Source organism: Colias philodice, chromosome 11 (genome assembly GCF_061535455.1).
Source record: "Colias philodice isolate Cphi_HAF_F1 chromosome 11, ilColPhil1 Martin Lab GWU primary, whole genome shotgun sequence".
Classification (NCBI taxonomy): Eukaryota; Metazoa; Arthropoda; class Insecta; order Lepidoptera; family Pieridae; genus Colias; species Colias philodice.
The window spans coordinates 4,770,194-4,785,831 of NC_143096.1; the positions used below are offsets into that span (position 1 = coordinate 4,770,194).

Here is a 15,638-nt window from a genome sequence, read left to right on the forward strand (position 1 = left end):
AAATTATACTACTAGATTACTAATGCACGCTACCTACTATAAAATATTCCCTAATATTTGAACACCTACAAACAAATAACAACGAGCATGCTAATACGAGCGTAGGATGGTAGAAACTGCATAATGAGGTTTTACAAGGACGCTTTGTGAAACTTAGGAATTTAAGGAGGCTGGTAATGTGTGCGTATATTTACTGATAAAATTTAACCACTTAAAATATTCAACATTAACTGATAAGTCAGTTTATTTATGTGTTATGACTCATACTTATATGCATTTATGTTTATAAAATTCCGAGATTTTTATACGCTTACGTAAATGGATGATTATAATATGGGTTTTATATTCTTAAAATAAAAAAAAATAATATTTTTTTGCAAAATGGTTAAGCAATATTGCGGAAGAAGGACAAACTAACAATTATTATTTAATACGCATTACGCCAGTTCATTAAAAACTTATAATAACTATCTCAACCTTAATTGCATATTGTAAAATATGTCGGATTTCGATTTCCTTTATGGAGCAGCGCTTTACGGTCGATGCATTCTCATTATTTTATTGCATTCTATGCAATTTGCTGCGACACAATAACAGCAGGAAATATAACGATGATACCTTGTACCAACTAGTTACTCTAACTAGACTTAAATTGTTTTAAAAATTACAATAAAAATAAAAAGGAATAAGTAAGTAGACAGGCTACAAGAAGTGTATAACTCGGAACTCTTAGCGAACTAATTGAACTCGTATTGAGCGAGCATTCTTCGTTCATTATCTGATAACAAGATTACAATGCGATCGCATTTGATGGCATTATACGAACTCCAATAATGAATGATGGTGGCAGGTGAACGACCGTTGCACCTGCTTATCAAGGACGAATATAACTCGCCGAATGCAGGGAAAAACAACCGAAACCTTCCTTTTACTACACGAGTAATCTGTCTGGGAAACTGGTTTGGAACAATAAAAGTAAAAGCAGCTCCTAACAGCATGCTCGTAAATGTATACCCCAAACTAATATTTCATACGAGACGTGTCTCAAATTACTAAATTCGTAGAGTATAGGAACAGTAGAATTAAAGTATTCAAAGAACATGATAACACTGGATATTTTATTAAATCCTTATTATTTGCGTAGGTATAGACTAATATTTCCTTGACAATGAACAAAATGATTATTAAACATTACGATTCATCATTACACAAATTAAATTTTAATCTATGTACTTTAATGTATTTGTTCATTTCATTCATTCATTCATATATTATAAATAAAATTCTCAAGTCACACTATTTGATACTAAACTCTCCGAAACGGCTTGACCGATTTTTTTGTTTGAGTAGGTACGAGTACCTACACTAGTAAAACAAAGTTTTACCGGGTCAGGTAGTAGGTATCTAATATAAAATATTCAATGTACCTAATGAAAGACATTTAATAATAATCAGTTCCACTTTTAATATCAAAGCATTCATATTTTGGAAGTTTTTTATGAAAATTTGTATGCTGCTCTATTTAAAGCAATCGCGGCGTTTCAGCCATGAAGCATCGCGAATACCCATAGTCTGAGTATCAATCGCCCATCATGAATACGTATTGAATGCTAAAAATATACGTAAAATATTGGTGCCCCACATGCCTACTTTCTATGTATACGTTATTCAAGTACATTTTCGCTTGGTCACTTGTTATTTAATCATAATAACAACTATTACTACATTTTATTTGTTGAGGAAAAAATTATGATATAAACGTCAGCAGAGTCACTAATTATTACATATGGGATTATATTATCTATTTATATATTTTTTTTATAATTTAACACGTATATGTTACGCTTTATTTTATACTAATTATGCCGGTCACTCACATGACCACGAATATGTATTGGCAAATATTTTTTGTCCGAATGTTCGCAATCAAGTGTGTGACCCAGGTTATGCTAGGACTTGCAGTTTATTTTATAATATGTATAATAGGTTCTCTATAATAAAATACGAAATAGTAATATGGAATTAGGTTATCATTCCATAATTCTATAAATGTAATAAGCAGGTAGAGTATTTAAAAAATATGCACATAAACGTGAAAAGAACGCTGTCTTTAATTTAAAAACACTATTTATTTTAATTACTATCTTATTAAATAACGGACTAACGGCAAATGTAATGCTGCATAAAACCTACCAACAATAAGCCTTTCAAAGTAACGCCTAGGCAAAAAAACAGCTTTGAAAATGTGTTAAAAATGTATAATGAAAGGACGATTTTAAAATGTTACCTGGAGTTTCCCTGTGCTCCTTTACTTGGTTCATGAGTTGCTTCTCTTTGTGTTTTGAAAGGGCCTTTTCCAGTTCGCTCTTCTGATTCAGAACATTTTTGCCTCTGAAAAGATAAGCGTTTTAATTAATTTCAGCTTTAAGTACCTTAATGATTATGCTAAAAGATTATAAACCGATATCATAGTAACTAGGTCGAAGTATTTTTATAAAAAAAAATATTCCCCGTTTAGTTGCTGTGAGCTAAGATGGCGGTATAGCACAATTCAATGCGTTAACAATAGGTATTGTAAACCAAGGAGTTTTAATTTACAACTGCACAACAGTTGCTATAAAAATATATAAAAAAACTTGCTATTCCTGCAGAAAATAAATTATGCAACGTGAGAGTACATTCGAAATGTATGTAGGTATAAGGACTCCTGTTTTACTCAAAAGTCTCAAATTTTACTCAAATGTATGTAGGAATAAGGACTCCTGTTTTACTCAAAAGTCAAAAAGTACATCTGGCATCGCAACACAATGCAACCTGCAAAAAAACTGCTACCCTGGTAGAAATAAAAAAAAGAACTACATATAAACTAAGTACTAGTTATCATCAACGAAAAATTATATTCAAAATGATTAGGCAACCCTCATGTCGCGATGTTGTAATGACGATAAAAATCAACGTCGATACCACAATCTTATCATACAAATTTTCGCTACCATATAAGGTAATGTTTACTCTACTGATAAGGTATAAAACATCGAAATATAATTGAAATTCTTAGACTACAATTTGTCATCTATCTATTGATAAGAAATATTTTTTACCATATCGAAAATTGTAAATAATTTTGTATTTAAATGAATTATGGATTATATGAAATTAGTTTGTGAATATAAGAAGAATGTATAAAAACAGGTGTCTACTTCGACCCACGGATTAAGGGATATCTCTTGACCTTCTTTTACATCCGAAAAATGTTCTTTACACTAAGCGTAGGTATTATGATGTTGCTTATTGAAACGTAACCTTACCTACGTAATGTTTGAAAAAATTAGATAACTTCCCAAAAAATTGACAGACCCAATAGGTAACACAAATTGACCCTTTATTTTTTGGAAACTTCACATTTGACAGCCAGTCCTCAAACAAATCACTATTTATCTATTACTCTGATTTCAGAACATCTATATTTCCTATATATTTATTTCTACTCATAAGTCATAACTTAATAAACATTTCACATTCTCTCACACTGTCACACATCTATAAATGCATTCCCATGGTCGGCACCTGCACATGTGAACTATTTTGGTGCGATGACGTCATATCACTTATTGTATTGTAATAAGTAATAACACATACACTAACTAAACCAAATTTAATTCGTTATTAACCCGTTCCCTAAAAAAGCAGTTCTCACGATACACAGTTGCCATTGAAAGAGTAAGTTTCATTACAATGTTTGTACGAATACATTTCAATAAAACTTTTTGTTTCTCATTCCAATCAATACATTCTGGGAGTCGACGAATATTTTCAAGGACGGATACTAGCGTCCTAGCGTTGCTATTTTAGTTTCATAACCGATCTGCTCATGAAGTACTTTTCGCATCTATGTATCCTTACTCTCCAGTGATGTAGTTATTTTAATTGCACTAAATCGTTCAAGGTAAACTGGCCATAAATTTTTCAATACTTCAAAACCACAATTTAAAAAAAGGTCTGTACCTATTTTTAGGATGAAGCAAATTAGGTATCGATAATTACTTTAGATACTTAAACTATTTAAGTAATGATACCAGGTCCAAACCAGTTCAACCGCAAACGTAATATTCAAAAGATAATATAAATTATTATACCTATATGCAGTTTAATTTACTTTGCAAATAGATCGCAGGCAGATGAGTTCTGAAATGAAATCGCCGCGCCATTACCAACTTCATAGGCTAAATTAAACTTGGTTAATTACACCAGCTACAGCGCAATACCGACGTTGCTTCCTCGTCAGAATCTAAAACGAAGTTGTATTAAAATACCGAAATAACTTGTCCTGCCTTATCTGCCTCAAGAAACAAATGAAAATAACAATCGGCCTAAAATGTCACAACCACACAATCAGATATCCAAAGATTGCGACCCAATGGATTTGCAATCGAGGAGATGAAGAATTTCGCAATGCTAGTTGCAAAATGGCGCAATACGGACTTTATCGATTGATGAATGTCGCATTACACAATTGATAATATATGAAGATGCGATGAAACCAAATGAGAAGAATGAACTTGGCATATAATGATCTGATTATAACGTCGCATATCCAGGCCTAAATGTAGATAGAAATTGTGTTCCCGTTGAGCAAATTGGAATTATTTCCTTCCCTCGCACAAGCGTACGGAAATCAGAAAGGCGACAGCTCGACAAACGTTAACGATGTGGAAGTGAATCAAATCAACAGGTTAGCGACGGCGACGGTGTTCAAATATTTAAGATAAGTAGACATAGACAAACACGAAATACAATTTAAAATGCTGTAGATTTAATCGACTCTATAAAAACTAAAAAAAATCACAACAATTATCTTTAAATACGCAATCATGACTTGATAAGTTGTTTTTGTATCATCATTTAATTGAATTGTATATAATTGTTTAAAACATCCACTACATACAGATGTACTAAATATACTACAACAATAAAACGTACAAAACTCGATACAGCGTATGTCGGAATGGTCCATAGACATCATCTGTGAACAACAGATGTTCAATAATTACACCGGGTTTAGCACTCGACAGGATGTGCACCTGTGCCCAGGAATCCGGGTAAGGCACTCGCTACAAAAACATCAACTTGTTCCAAGAATTGCGCACATCTCACAATACCCTCTCTACGTCAATAGTTTCTGACCAGGATCGGAATATAATGACGATGAAAGGATATTTGTATTGAGTGAATGGGCTGATTTATCTAAAACTTAATCTGCCAGAGATGGTGTTAAAATCCATTGCTGTTCATTAATTATTGCTATAAATATACTACACGTACTTGTTCGTGAGCACAACATATATTCTACAAGTACAGTATGTTACAAGAGATAGACGTCAAAGCAAATTCTCCGTAGCTTCGTCGTCGTAACGTCCCTTTCGCTTATTTTCAAAAAGGGACGAAGATTCTGAATAAGCATCTGCTAGTGGGTGTCACAGAAAGACGACCATATTACTCCCATTACAAATTGTTAGGACGTAATCTTATAAATTATAATTATAACTTGTTTCACCCATTTGATACGATGTTTCCAGGATGTAGGACGCCTTAATTAAATTTGTGGCAACAGGAAAGATGGCGCTATCTTTACTGGAATTTCAGGAATGAAATATTTATAAGCGAGATTATAAAGATTAGAATAATCATACATATTAGAATTTAAGAGTGATAAAATTATTATCGTGACAAAAATGTAGCGTAATTGATTAATTACTATGAGGTAATTAGTTTGTTTCCGTAAATATTTTTATTCCATACTAGCGGTCCGCCCCGGCTTCGCCCGTGGTACATATTTACGTTTTCTCTACATAAAAACCATCCTCGTACTTCAAGGAATATAATAAAAAACGAATTATCGAAATCGGTTTAGCCGTTCTCGAGTTATGCGCTTACCAACACATTTTGCGATTCATTTTTATATATAAGAAGAAGATTCTATGAACAATTCCCTTTCGTATTTTGTCATATTTTGATGTCTACCGAAACAAATTATTCAGTAACAAATTTAAAGTAGGTAATTAATTTTAGGTAGCACTTAATGCCGAAACAACAAGGAAAATTTCAGTAGAGGAAAAAATATTATGTATTTCTGTTCTATAGGCCTGTAGAAGATTACAAACTAATTATGTATTTCCATATCATTACACAATTTAATACAACAGTTTGAATATTTTCATCCTACATTTATCAAAGCTCGCATCCTGTGCTCGCATCAGTCCAGCATATTGAAAACGTTACATAACACAACATTCGTAAAATCGAATTGTACGAGTAACATGCCGTCGGAAGCTTCCTAAGTAAATTTGTGATCACAAATTCAGCAGAAATATTCGTAGCCTCCGACGGCATATTGATTTGATTGTAGCCATTTAGAAGAGCTATGAGTTAACATACTATCTATAAAATAGTGAAACGAGTTTGTTTTATTATAAAAGGCCTCGTAATTGTTTAATATTTACATTATAATTAATAGAGCATTAATATTTGGTAAGACGTACTGTACCGTAACGACTTTAATTAAATGTTTAAGACCTCTCCATTTCCTGAGATATTCAGCGTACAAACAAACTGTAAATATTGCAAAAAGTGTTACAATAATAAAGTAAATACCATCGAGATTATATTCAAGTATGGATATATAGATAAGAAAAACGTAGAAATAAACTACTTACATAGCTGTGTCTATTGATTATAATCTTTGACCATGCAGTAAGTACTAAGTTATTTTGTGGGGACGTAAGTAAATATTATCTCTCACATTACGTAATGTGATAGTACTGTGATAAGCATGAGGTACGTTCACCGGATTTTAATATTCTCCTACCATCGCACACTAGTTATAATATTATTATGTCAAAGATTAAATAAAAAATAACAAATATCTATAATTATTATAGTACATACAATGATTTACGAAATACACGCTTACAATGATTTATGTCTCTATATCTCGCTCTAAGTCATAGATAAGGTGTTATTATTCATTGTACCAAAATATATCTTAAAAAGAAAGCAGAAAATAAGACACGCACTACTATTTGATTTCGTGTCTGAGGTGTGGTTGGGCTCGGCCGCCTTGTATCGATATCATGATAATATACTGCATACATAACTCAATCAGCTAATATCAGCGTGTCTAACATATTCAAGGAAATGATTTATTTCACGAATAAATAGGCAAGTAGCTCTTATTTCATAAACGTACGTTTTGAACAGTTTTGAAAGATATAATTTGTCAGCAAGTTATGCTTTTAAAGACATAATTTAACAACAAGAAAATAATAGAGCGCATCGAGTATAGGAAGCTTACGTCTTGATAAGGGTGAAGATTTTTTTTAATATACAAATGTTCCATATATGACAAACCTGAATTAAACTAGATATAACATTTGTAATTTCCTCCAAATAAAACGATAAATACACCATGTGAAGATGGGGCGGTTCGCTACAGTACATTTATCATCATAATATTATCGTCTATTCCATTTTTCATTGTGAGTAATAGGGCTAGACTAGCCATCTACATTTTTCTTCCGTATCTACACTACTTAATTCTCGAAGCATGTCTACGTTGGATTTTTGAACATGGCCATGACCATTCCTATTATTAAAGTGATGACCGTCGCGGCGACTTCATAAAGATAAGGGATTCAAAGGGAAAGCCGCTAAGGTAAGATAATCTTTTGAGACGAACAAAGTCGTCCCGTTAATATGCGTGCAACCATAGTATCTTAGAATACCATTAGAGATGAAAGATTTTTTGTTGTAAAATTATAAGAATGTAGCTTAAAATTGTTTAGCTTTTTTGTTTTATCACAAATTCATAATTTATGGAAGAACATCCTTAACCGTAACTTAAACCACTATGGATCCAATCAAAATTTTAATGAGAATGTTTAGCGTTCCGTGCATTTATAGATTTTGCCCATTGTCGTTGGTCAGGTTTATGTGCCTTATCACATTCAGATCTAACAACCAAGAAGTTCTATGCGTAATCTCCTTTTATAAATAGAACTAACAAATCTTTTTAATAAGATAGTATTGAAATCTAGCTGAATAACATATCTATTCATATAAATTCCAAACTAAGCCCTGGCAGAATTGCGCGGCATCGCGATTCTAAAGATAGGTACATTAATGAAATTCTATTTGAATAGAAAATTTAATCACACCCGTAACAGAGTATATGCTATATTCTCTCAGGGACGATCATAATATTATTAAATTTACATATGCCTCTACAATATCATGTAGGTACATGATCAGTCATAAATCAAGGGACTAATAAATTTTGAGAATACCTATTTATTAAGTATATATTTTTTCTTTCTTCGTCCAAAGAATGACGTTGACTTAACAACAAGTAAAACACTCCTCCCATTGTACCAATAAACTAACGCTCGAAAACCCCTATTTAAAGGCACTCAAATACTCACATCCTCTGATTGAAGAGCAGCTCTCTATGCAGGTCCATTCTCACGGGACTCTCTAAGCAGGGGTTGTTCAACCGTCGGGGAGTGATCAGACCGTCTCCGACGGCGCCCGCCCCTTCCTGCACCATGTCCGTGTCCGCACCCAGCTCGAAAACCAAGTCCGGACCGAGGTTCTCGCTGGCCACCTCCACGGTGCCCGCCTCGACTGCGGACAAAACATTATCTATGAGCATTTAGGTTTTATGATCTTTCTGTATACGCAGTGACAAGATAATAATACAAGAATGTTGTTTCATAGTGCAAAACACATACAGACAACAATATTATAAGGAATATAAAAATTAAAAACGTTAAATCTTCCAAACGAATACGGAGATTTACGTAAGTCCGGTTGTACAAAAAAATATTGATTCATACACGATTTTAAATATTAAATTATAATAAAATTACGCGCAAAAACCAATATGTAAATTGCAACGTATGTAATATGTATATGAATAATGAGTAATCTAGTTCTTTTTATATAAAACAATCTTAATATTGCAACTACTATTGTGAAATTAAGACTGAGGTATGTTATATGTATATGTGTTGTATTGAATGCCAGTCACCTTTAATACTTAACAAACACTTGCCTAATGAAAACAATCTTATGAATCAGGGATGATATCATCAGTTTTAACCGTGGCGTTTATTAGCGCTTACATTACCTACCTCGTTCTTTAAAATCGTTAAAATAAAAACTATACATCAAACGTGCAATATATGTGGCATTTTAATTTTTAATGTGTCTAGTCATCGGGTTTTCCACGAGTACATACGAATGTAAACTGTATATATCTGGTTATCTCGAGTCGTAAAAATTATGCTGAATAAATAAAATTAAAAACCTAGGTACTACAAAAATTAACGACATGACTACACAAACTAAAAACATTACCTATATAAATTAATCCCGACTAATCTATAGGCATATGAAAAGTATGCCATATAATCCATCCAGGATTTAGCGTGTTAAGAAGAAACAAAAAATACCCATCCACATAATCATGTGTTCACGATATTAGATGAAGTATCACGCATACAGCCATCCATCAACGTTAAAAGTAACCTTTTAGAGATATATTCAGGTTAATGGGAGTGTTCATTTCGTTTCATTAATTTTGAAAAGCAATAGCAGGGGATTAGTTAGGGAAACGTCCTGACGAGTGCCGCTCACCTGTGTGCTACCCACTGCAATATTTTCGATTCGTTCCCGCTCGTTATAGCTCGACATGACCCCGTTTCTAGCACTTAGACCGGCAAGTTATGAGATTTTTTAATCCTTTCGTCCTGCTTCGTAAAATTAACGGTACAAATTGAAAACCAAATTTAAATTGGGCCCAATGCTTTTGGTTTACTTCTAGGCTCTATCTTCGTTTCGTTTTCCCTTCTCGATTGTATTGATAAAGGTAATGTTGTTGAAGCAATTAATAAATGAATTTGAATTTAAATGCAAGAAATTTTTATATTTTGGATAAGTAAAAACTAAATATGTAATAACGATTATGACAAATTATTAGGTATTCTTAAAAATTCTATCGAAAATAAAAGTGTGCAAAATAGAGACAATAATAAAACTTTATGGTTATGAGGACAAGATAAGATTTAGGTAAAGATAATATGAACACGAAGCACACTAAATTTTCCGTATTCATATTGTGAAAAAATATCACAATGTGTTATTATTATTATTATATCTCTTAGTTGTTGACTTCAGAGCACTAAAAATAATTATGAGATTGAATGTTTGTAAAGGTTTGAAAATATTAAACTTTACCTTACTAGTTTTATAACATAATCAAGAACAATATTAAAATTTAAATTATAGCTATTTAATATTCCCACGATAAAATTATTTGTACGATCAATTTTATAATAATTAATACTACTTGGATTATATAAGAAAAACAAATTTTAAAGTTATATAATTTATCGTAAAATAAATTGAGAATTAAAAATATCTAATAACAATTGAGACCATTGACTTAAATTTTAGATACGTTATGAAATTTTAAATAATTTTTAATGCTTTCAGTTACATAAGGTTGAAAAATAATATTAATTTTAGATTCATCTAAAATTTGTTAAGGAAGTAGTTATCACGTTTGAGTATTCGATAATACAATAAATGTTAAGTGAATAATTGAACTGAATAGTACTTGTGATAAATTATGTAAGTATATTATTTTAATAATGCTACTTGTATTGTATTTGTTAATTTGCACTTATAAATTTTCCATTAACATATCATTTTCCATAAACACTGCACACTGTATGCTTCTCGTGTATTTTCAAGTATAAGGGTGCACTCACACACATCAGTCACCGTCACGGCACGTCACCGGACAGGATTAAAAAAAAATATGTATCAATAGTTCTAGTATGACTCTGTTCCCACACGACAGTCGCCGGCACGAAATCTATCAGTGACGTCCCCGGTCAGGCACGTCAAATAATCTTTCCATACATGTATCATACTTTTATCCCCACTCACCCGGTGCCGTCACGTCTCAGTTCAGTCAGCGTCGTGCTACCGTCAATTGCTACATGTTCTCTAGCGTGACACACGTCTAATCACTCACTAACCTGATGTATGTGTTCAATGATTCAGTCAAACCGGCGACGTGACTGACGGACAACATGACGGTGACTGGTGTTTGTGGATACGTACACAAACCGTCACCGATCAGTCATCGGTGACTTGACGGTGACTGATGTGTGTGAGTGCACCCTAAGTGTTCCTTCAATCCTTTCTTAGTTCAATTTAATTGTTACATTCTGATCATATTTATAATATTATTTTTCTCATAAGATAGCCAAATATATATCAGTTTTCACTAATCTTATATATAAAAATGAATCGCAAAATGTGTTGGTAAGCGCATAACTCGAGAACGGCTGAACCGATTTCGATAATTCTTTTTTTATTATATTCCTTGAAGTACGAGGATGGTTCTTATGTAGAGAAAACGTAAATATTATGTACCACGGGCGAAGCCGGGGCGGACCGCTAGTCTATAATATAAAAATGAATCCCAAAATGTGTTGGTAAGCGCATAACTTGAGAACGGCTGAACCGATTTCGTTAATTCTTTTTTTATTATATTCCTTGAAGTACGAGGATGGTTTTTACGTAGAGAAAACGTAAATATGTACCACGGGCGAAGCCGGGGCGGACTGCTAGTGTTTTATAATATTATTTGATTTTACTAACCCACAATTCTAAACTTTAAATCCAGACATTTACCCACGGCTCTTGTTGTGTTATTATCGCAAAGTTTAATTAGACAGAAAATTTGAAGATCGTGTCATGTGTAACCAATATTCTTCCGACATTTGTAAACGCACTGAGGTGTGAAATGACAATTGTTAAAGAAATAACACGTATCGAGCAAATTGCGTGTTGCTGGGGAAATGGAACTCCACTCTACCGGTGCATTACGATACGGAACTTGAGGAAGCTTAATTGACAAATTAAATCATTAAAATCGTGATATACTGCGCTTTAAACTACCAACAACGAGTATTATTTTAAACGAGCTTGTCACATAATATGAGTTATGTGTCAGTCGTGATTGTATTGTCTTCTACCTCAAGCAACGTTACATATTGTTTAATTCCAAGTCCATTGTTCATTCGTAACTTCAGAAACTAAAATATTTCTCAAATATTACCTTGAATTTTGATACAGACAATAAAATTTTACGTGCCGCAATCGCTAGCCGACACACTTCTGTTTTCCGTGTAAATTTTGTTTGAAGACTCATAAAGATTTAATAGTTAATTTTAACGATTGAAGCTACACTCATAAATAAACAATTTTAACCATTTTAGGTATTGAACTTATGTTTATGTAATAGCCAATAGGAAGCAGATGCAGTTGTTTTAAAAGCAATATAGAAAATGCTATCTCATAATTATCTAATATCTAGCGAGATCGTTCAGAGATATGTCCTTGAATATCAAGATCATAATTTTGTTCACAGGCGGGGAGCGTTTATTGAACCAGACTTTTATAAAGGTCACACTGACATTGGCCGCAAGTGGAAGAAAAGCCTTTTCAAATGTCATTTTAAACGATCTGTGTAGCTGAAAACCAATATCAAACAATGCAATATTTTTGTGAAATTCGTTTTGTGAAAAGTATAAAGCATTAAAAGTTTTAAAATAACATTGAACGTTAGTGTATTATTATTTATAATATCATAAAAATTCACAAAAGTCATAAATGAGAAAACAAATTAAAATAGATAAAACTTAAAACAAATCCAAAGGTAGACAGTCTTAGCTAATTTCGGCAACATGATGGTAAATCCTTCATCTATTTAGCAAAAACAAATTGTGGTTCATTGATAGAAACATTAACCACAACTGATACTGATATACGTACGAAAGTGTATTTAAATCCATTAACAGGACTAAAGATAAACATTTCGCAAATACCGTTGCGGTTAGTGTTTCATCCATAGGATTGACGTAACACGTCTGACCCCTAACCTATAGGTATTTTTAGATCCCCATCCAACCTTATGGCTAGACAAGGCCGAGTTCATTTGCTGAAAACAATTGACGTCATCGTTTGTTCGAAGGTTAAGCCGTTAATCTTCTAAAGTGCAGCATCACTGAATAGAAAAGATAGTAACATAAGTATACTAAAGGAATAACCTTCAACTGTGTTTGTTCTGCGCTTTCATTGTCTTTCATTTGAACTTTTTAGTGAGATATTACAATTTATTGTCTCTTATAATTCCTAGCGATTCTTTTATTAGAATTTTCTGGAAACCCAGGTGATTATTTATTTAAAATCGTATTTAAGTCGATGTCGGATTAATAAGATCTTGCTCTTTCTCGTTTACTTTCTGAAAATGGTTAGCCAAGACTTAGTTCCGTGTGTACCTTTAAAGTAGTTTATATCTCACATTACGTGTAATGTAAATGAGTTTTTAATTACGTGACAAATTAAACACTCGGTGGTTTTAAAATATACAATTTTACGAGTTTGCTATTTGCACCGCAGTTTTTATTTTCTATTTCATTTCCGTTGGTCATATCGATACTAGGCCACTGGCTTTATAAAAATTTAAGTTTTCCGCATAATTCTAACAATTCCCCAAAGGTCGAGTTGGCAATACAAGCATTTTAATTTGCCAACTGCTCACCCCATATTTTTCCCCAAAAGATTTGGCTTGTTGCTTAAGTAGAACAATACACCACACAATAGTTGGCAAAAACGTGTGTATTTAATAAAAAAAATTGCATTGTTTTCTGCTAAGCATAATAGAAATTATTACAATAACAATGATATCATGTTCTTTACTCAGACGTAACACAAACATAAAATATATGAATACAGTTCCTAATAAGTAGGATTAAAACAAGCATAGCGCATGTGAATATAAGTCTATCTTCCTACTGAATAGTGAGATAAAGTTCTTTAGCCAATATTTAATGCTCCCCCGTGCTTTATAATTACTATCGTTTGCAATATGCAAATGCTCTCCTGACTTACGGACACTCTGTTCTCTATAGATAATTTTATAAACGGAATATTTATTTATATTTTATTTTGCTACAATAGATGCATTTTATGCATAGTATTTGCACGTTAATTATTTATTAATTGACAACCATACTTTTTTAAATTATTCTGAATTTCTGACTTATCTTAAAATAAATAAAGGATTTTTTGTTCCTATATTATATAGTTTAAATTTTAAAGAAAGGTTTAAACATTAAAAAGGAATAAGTATACTTACACAATTATAATTTTAATTCAGTTTTTAATTTATAATTATAAAGTCTTAAAAATGTATCGCTTGTGAACTGTTTTACAGTTTTCAGTATGCAATTTTCAACTTGTACGTCACGGTGTTACCTCATAAGAACTCCTTAACATAATGTATGCGCCCTACATTCCCTGCTCCGTACTAGACCGGTATCAATTAAATGTCGCCTACGTTACGCAAGATTTGCTAACGTTCTAAATAACGGTGTTTCATTAGCCGACATCAATAAAGTGACTATAAAGTATACGGGAGAACTAACGATAAAAGGCACCTATAATATGAACATAAAAGAATTTCGTTCAGTGTACCATTTTTAACGGGAACAGATTACAAGTAGGGCAAACTATCGTTTAAGCTTCAATCGCCCCAGATTGTATTGCGTCATTCTCAAGGGATTCCTAAAAACAGTTGTTAGCGCGTTCTGCGGCCATTATGAATCAGACACCATCACACTATACGCATCGAGTTTATATGCCGATAAAAATTGAAGTGAAGAAATATTGCTTTCAAAAATTTAAGACACACGCAATGGGATCGTGAGTTTACAGGCAATAAAATTTAAATGTGTGGGGAACGTTTGTAGAAGCACTTAAGAGGAATGTACAATTCACCGCACCCTCGAAGCGATTGCCTTGATAGGTTAGGTGTACTGTAGACTGTACTTTAAAAAAGGGGTTCCCACCCTATTTAAATGCAGCCTTGACTGATTATCCATTTGCATAAGTTGAATATTAATGAGAGCGAATTTTTGTATGATAAACAACTATATAGTCGTTGATATTTAAGGTGTATTGAAATATCTTCCCTTCATTCCGGATCCTGATGAATAAGTTAATCCTCTCAGACTATTTAAAGCAACCCATTGTATAACAGGTGATGATGGAGTACCATCAACGTTTTAAATAAAAATCTCCCAGATGATACATCGTTCAATCAATAAGCCACTTCCTCATGCGGGTGAGCACGAATCGCTTATTAACTTGATGACAGTTATGGTTTGAATACTTTTCCCGTGGCTCTCAATGGGCGAGGTCAAATACACTAACCGAAGTCCTGAGCTGTAATTAGAGGCAAACGAAGCTTAATAAGACCAATAAAACTCATAGAGAAACATGCATTGTTAAATTGAATTCAAATTAGGCTCACTGTGAGAAATTATAAAATTGTCAAAGAGTATTTGATCAATAATTTGCTTTTGAATGTTTACGCGTTCACTGGAGTGTCACATTTGAATACGTCCAGTTTAATAACAGGGTGGGAGTAGCGAAGGGTTGCGTTTATTTTACGATGACAGACCACCACCAATTTGTATTATTATCTGTTTTGTCATACAGTA

General features: G+C 32.7%; 1 protein-coding gene across 2 annotated transcripts in view; it reads right to left on the minus strand.

The window, feature by feature from the left end:
- LOC149484540 (protein FAM107B) overlaps positions 1-15,638 on the minus strand; it is a 32,463-nt gene that overhangs the window by 5,743 nt on the left and 11,082 nt on the right. For both annotated transcript variants that reach the window (XM_089700747.1, XM_089700748.1), the window contains exons 2-3: positions 8,478-8,679; positions 2,288-2,391 (exon numbers count right to left, since the gene is read on the minus strand). In XM_089700747.1, coding sequence (XP_089556873.1) covers positions 2,288-2,391; positions 8,478-8,602 — 229 coding nt within the window. In that variant the 5' untranslated portion in view covers positions 8,603-8,679. The remainder of the gene's footprint in view (positions 1-2,287; positions 2,392-8,477; positions 8,680-15,638) is intronic.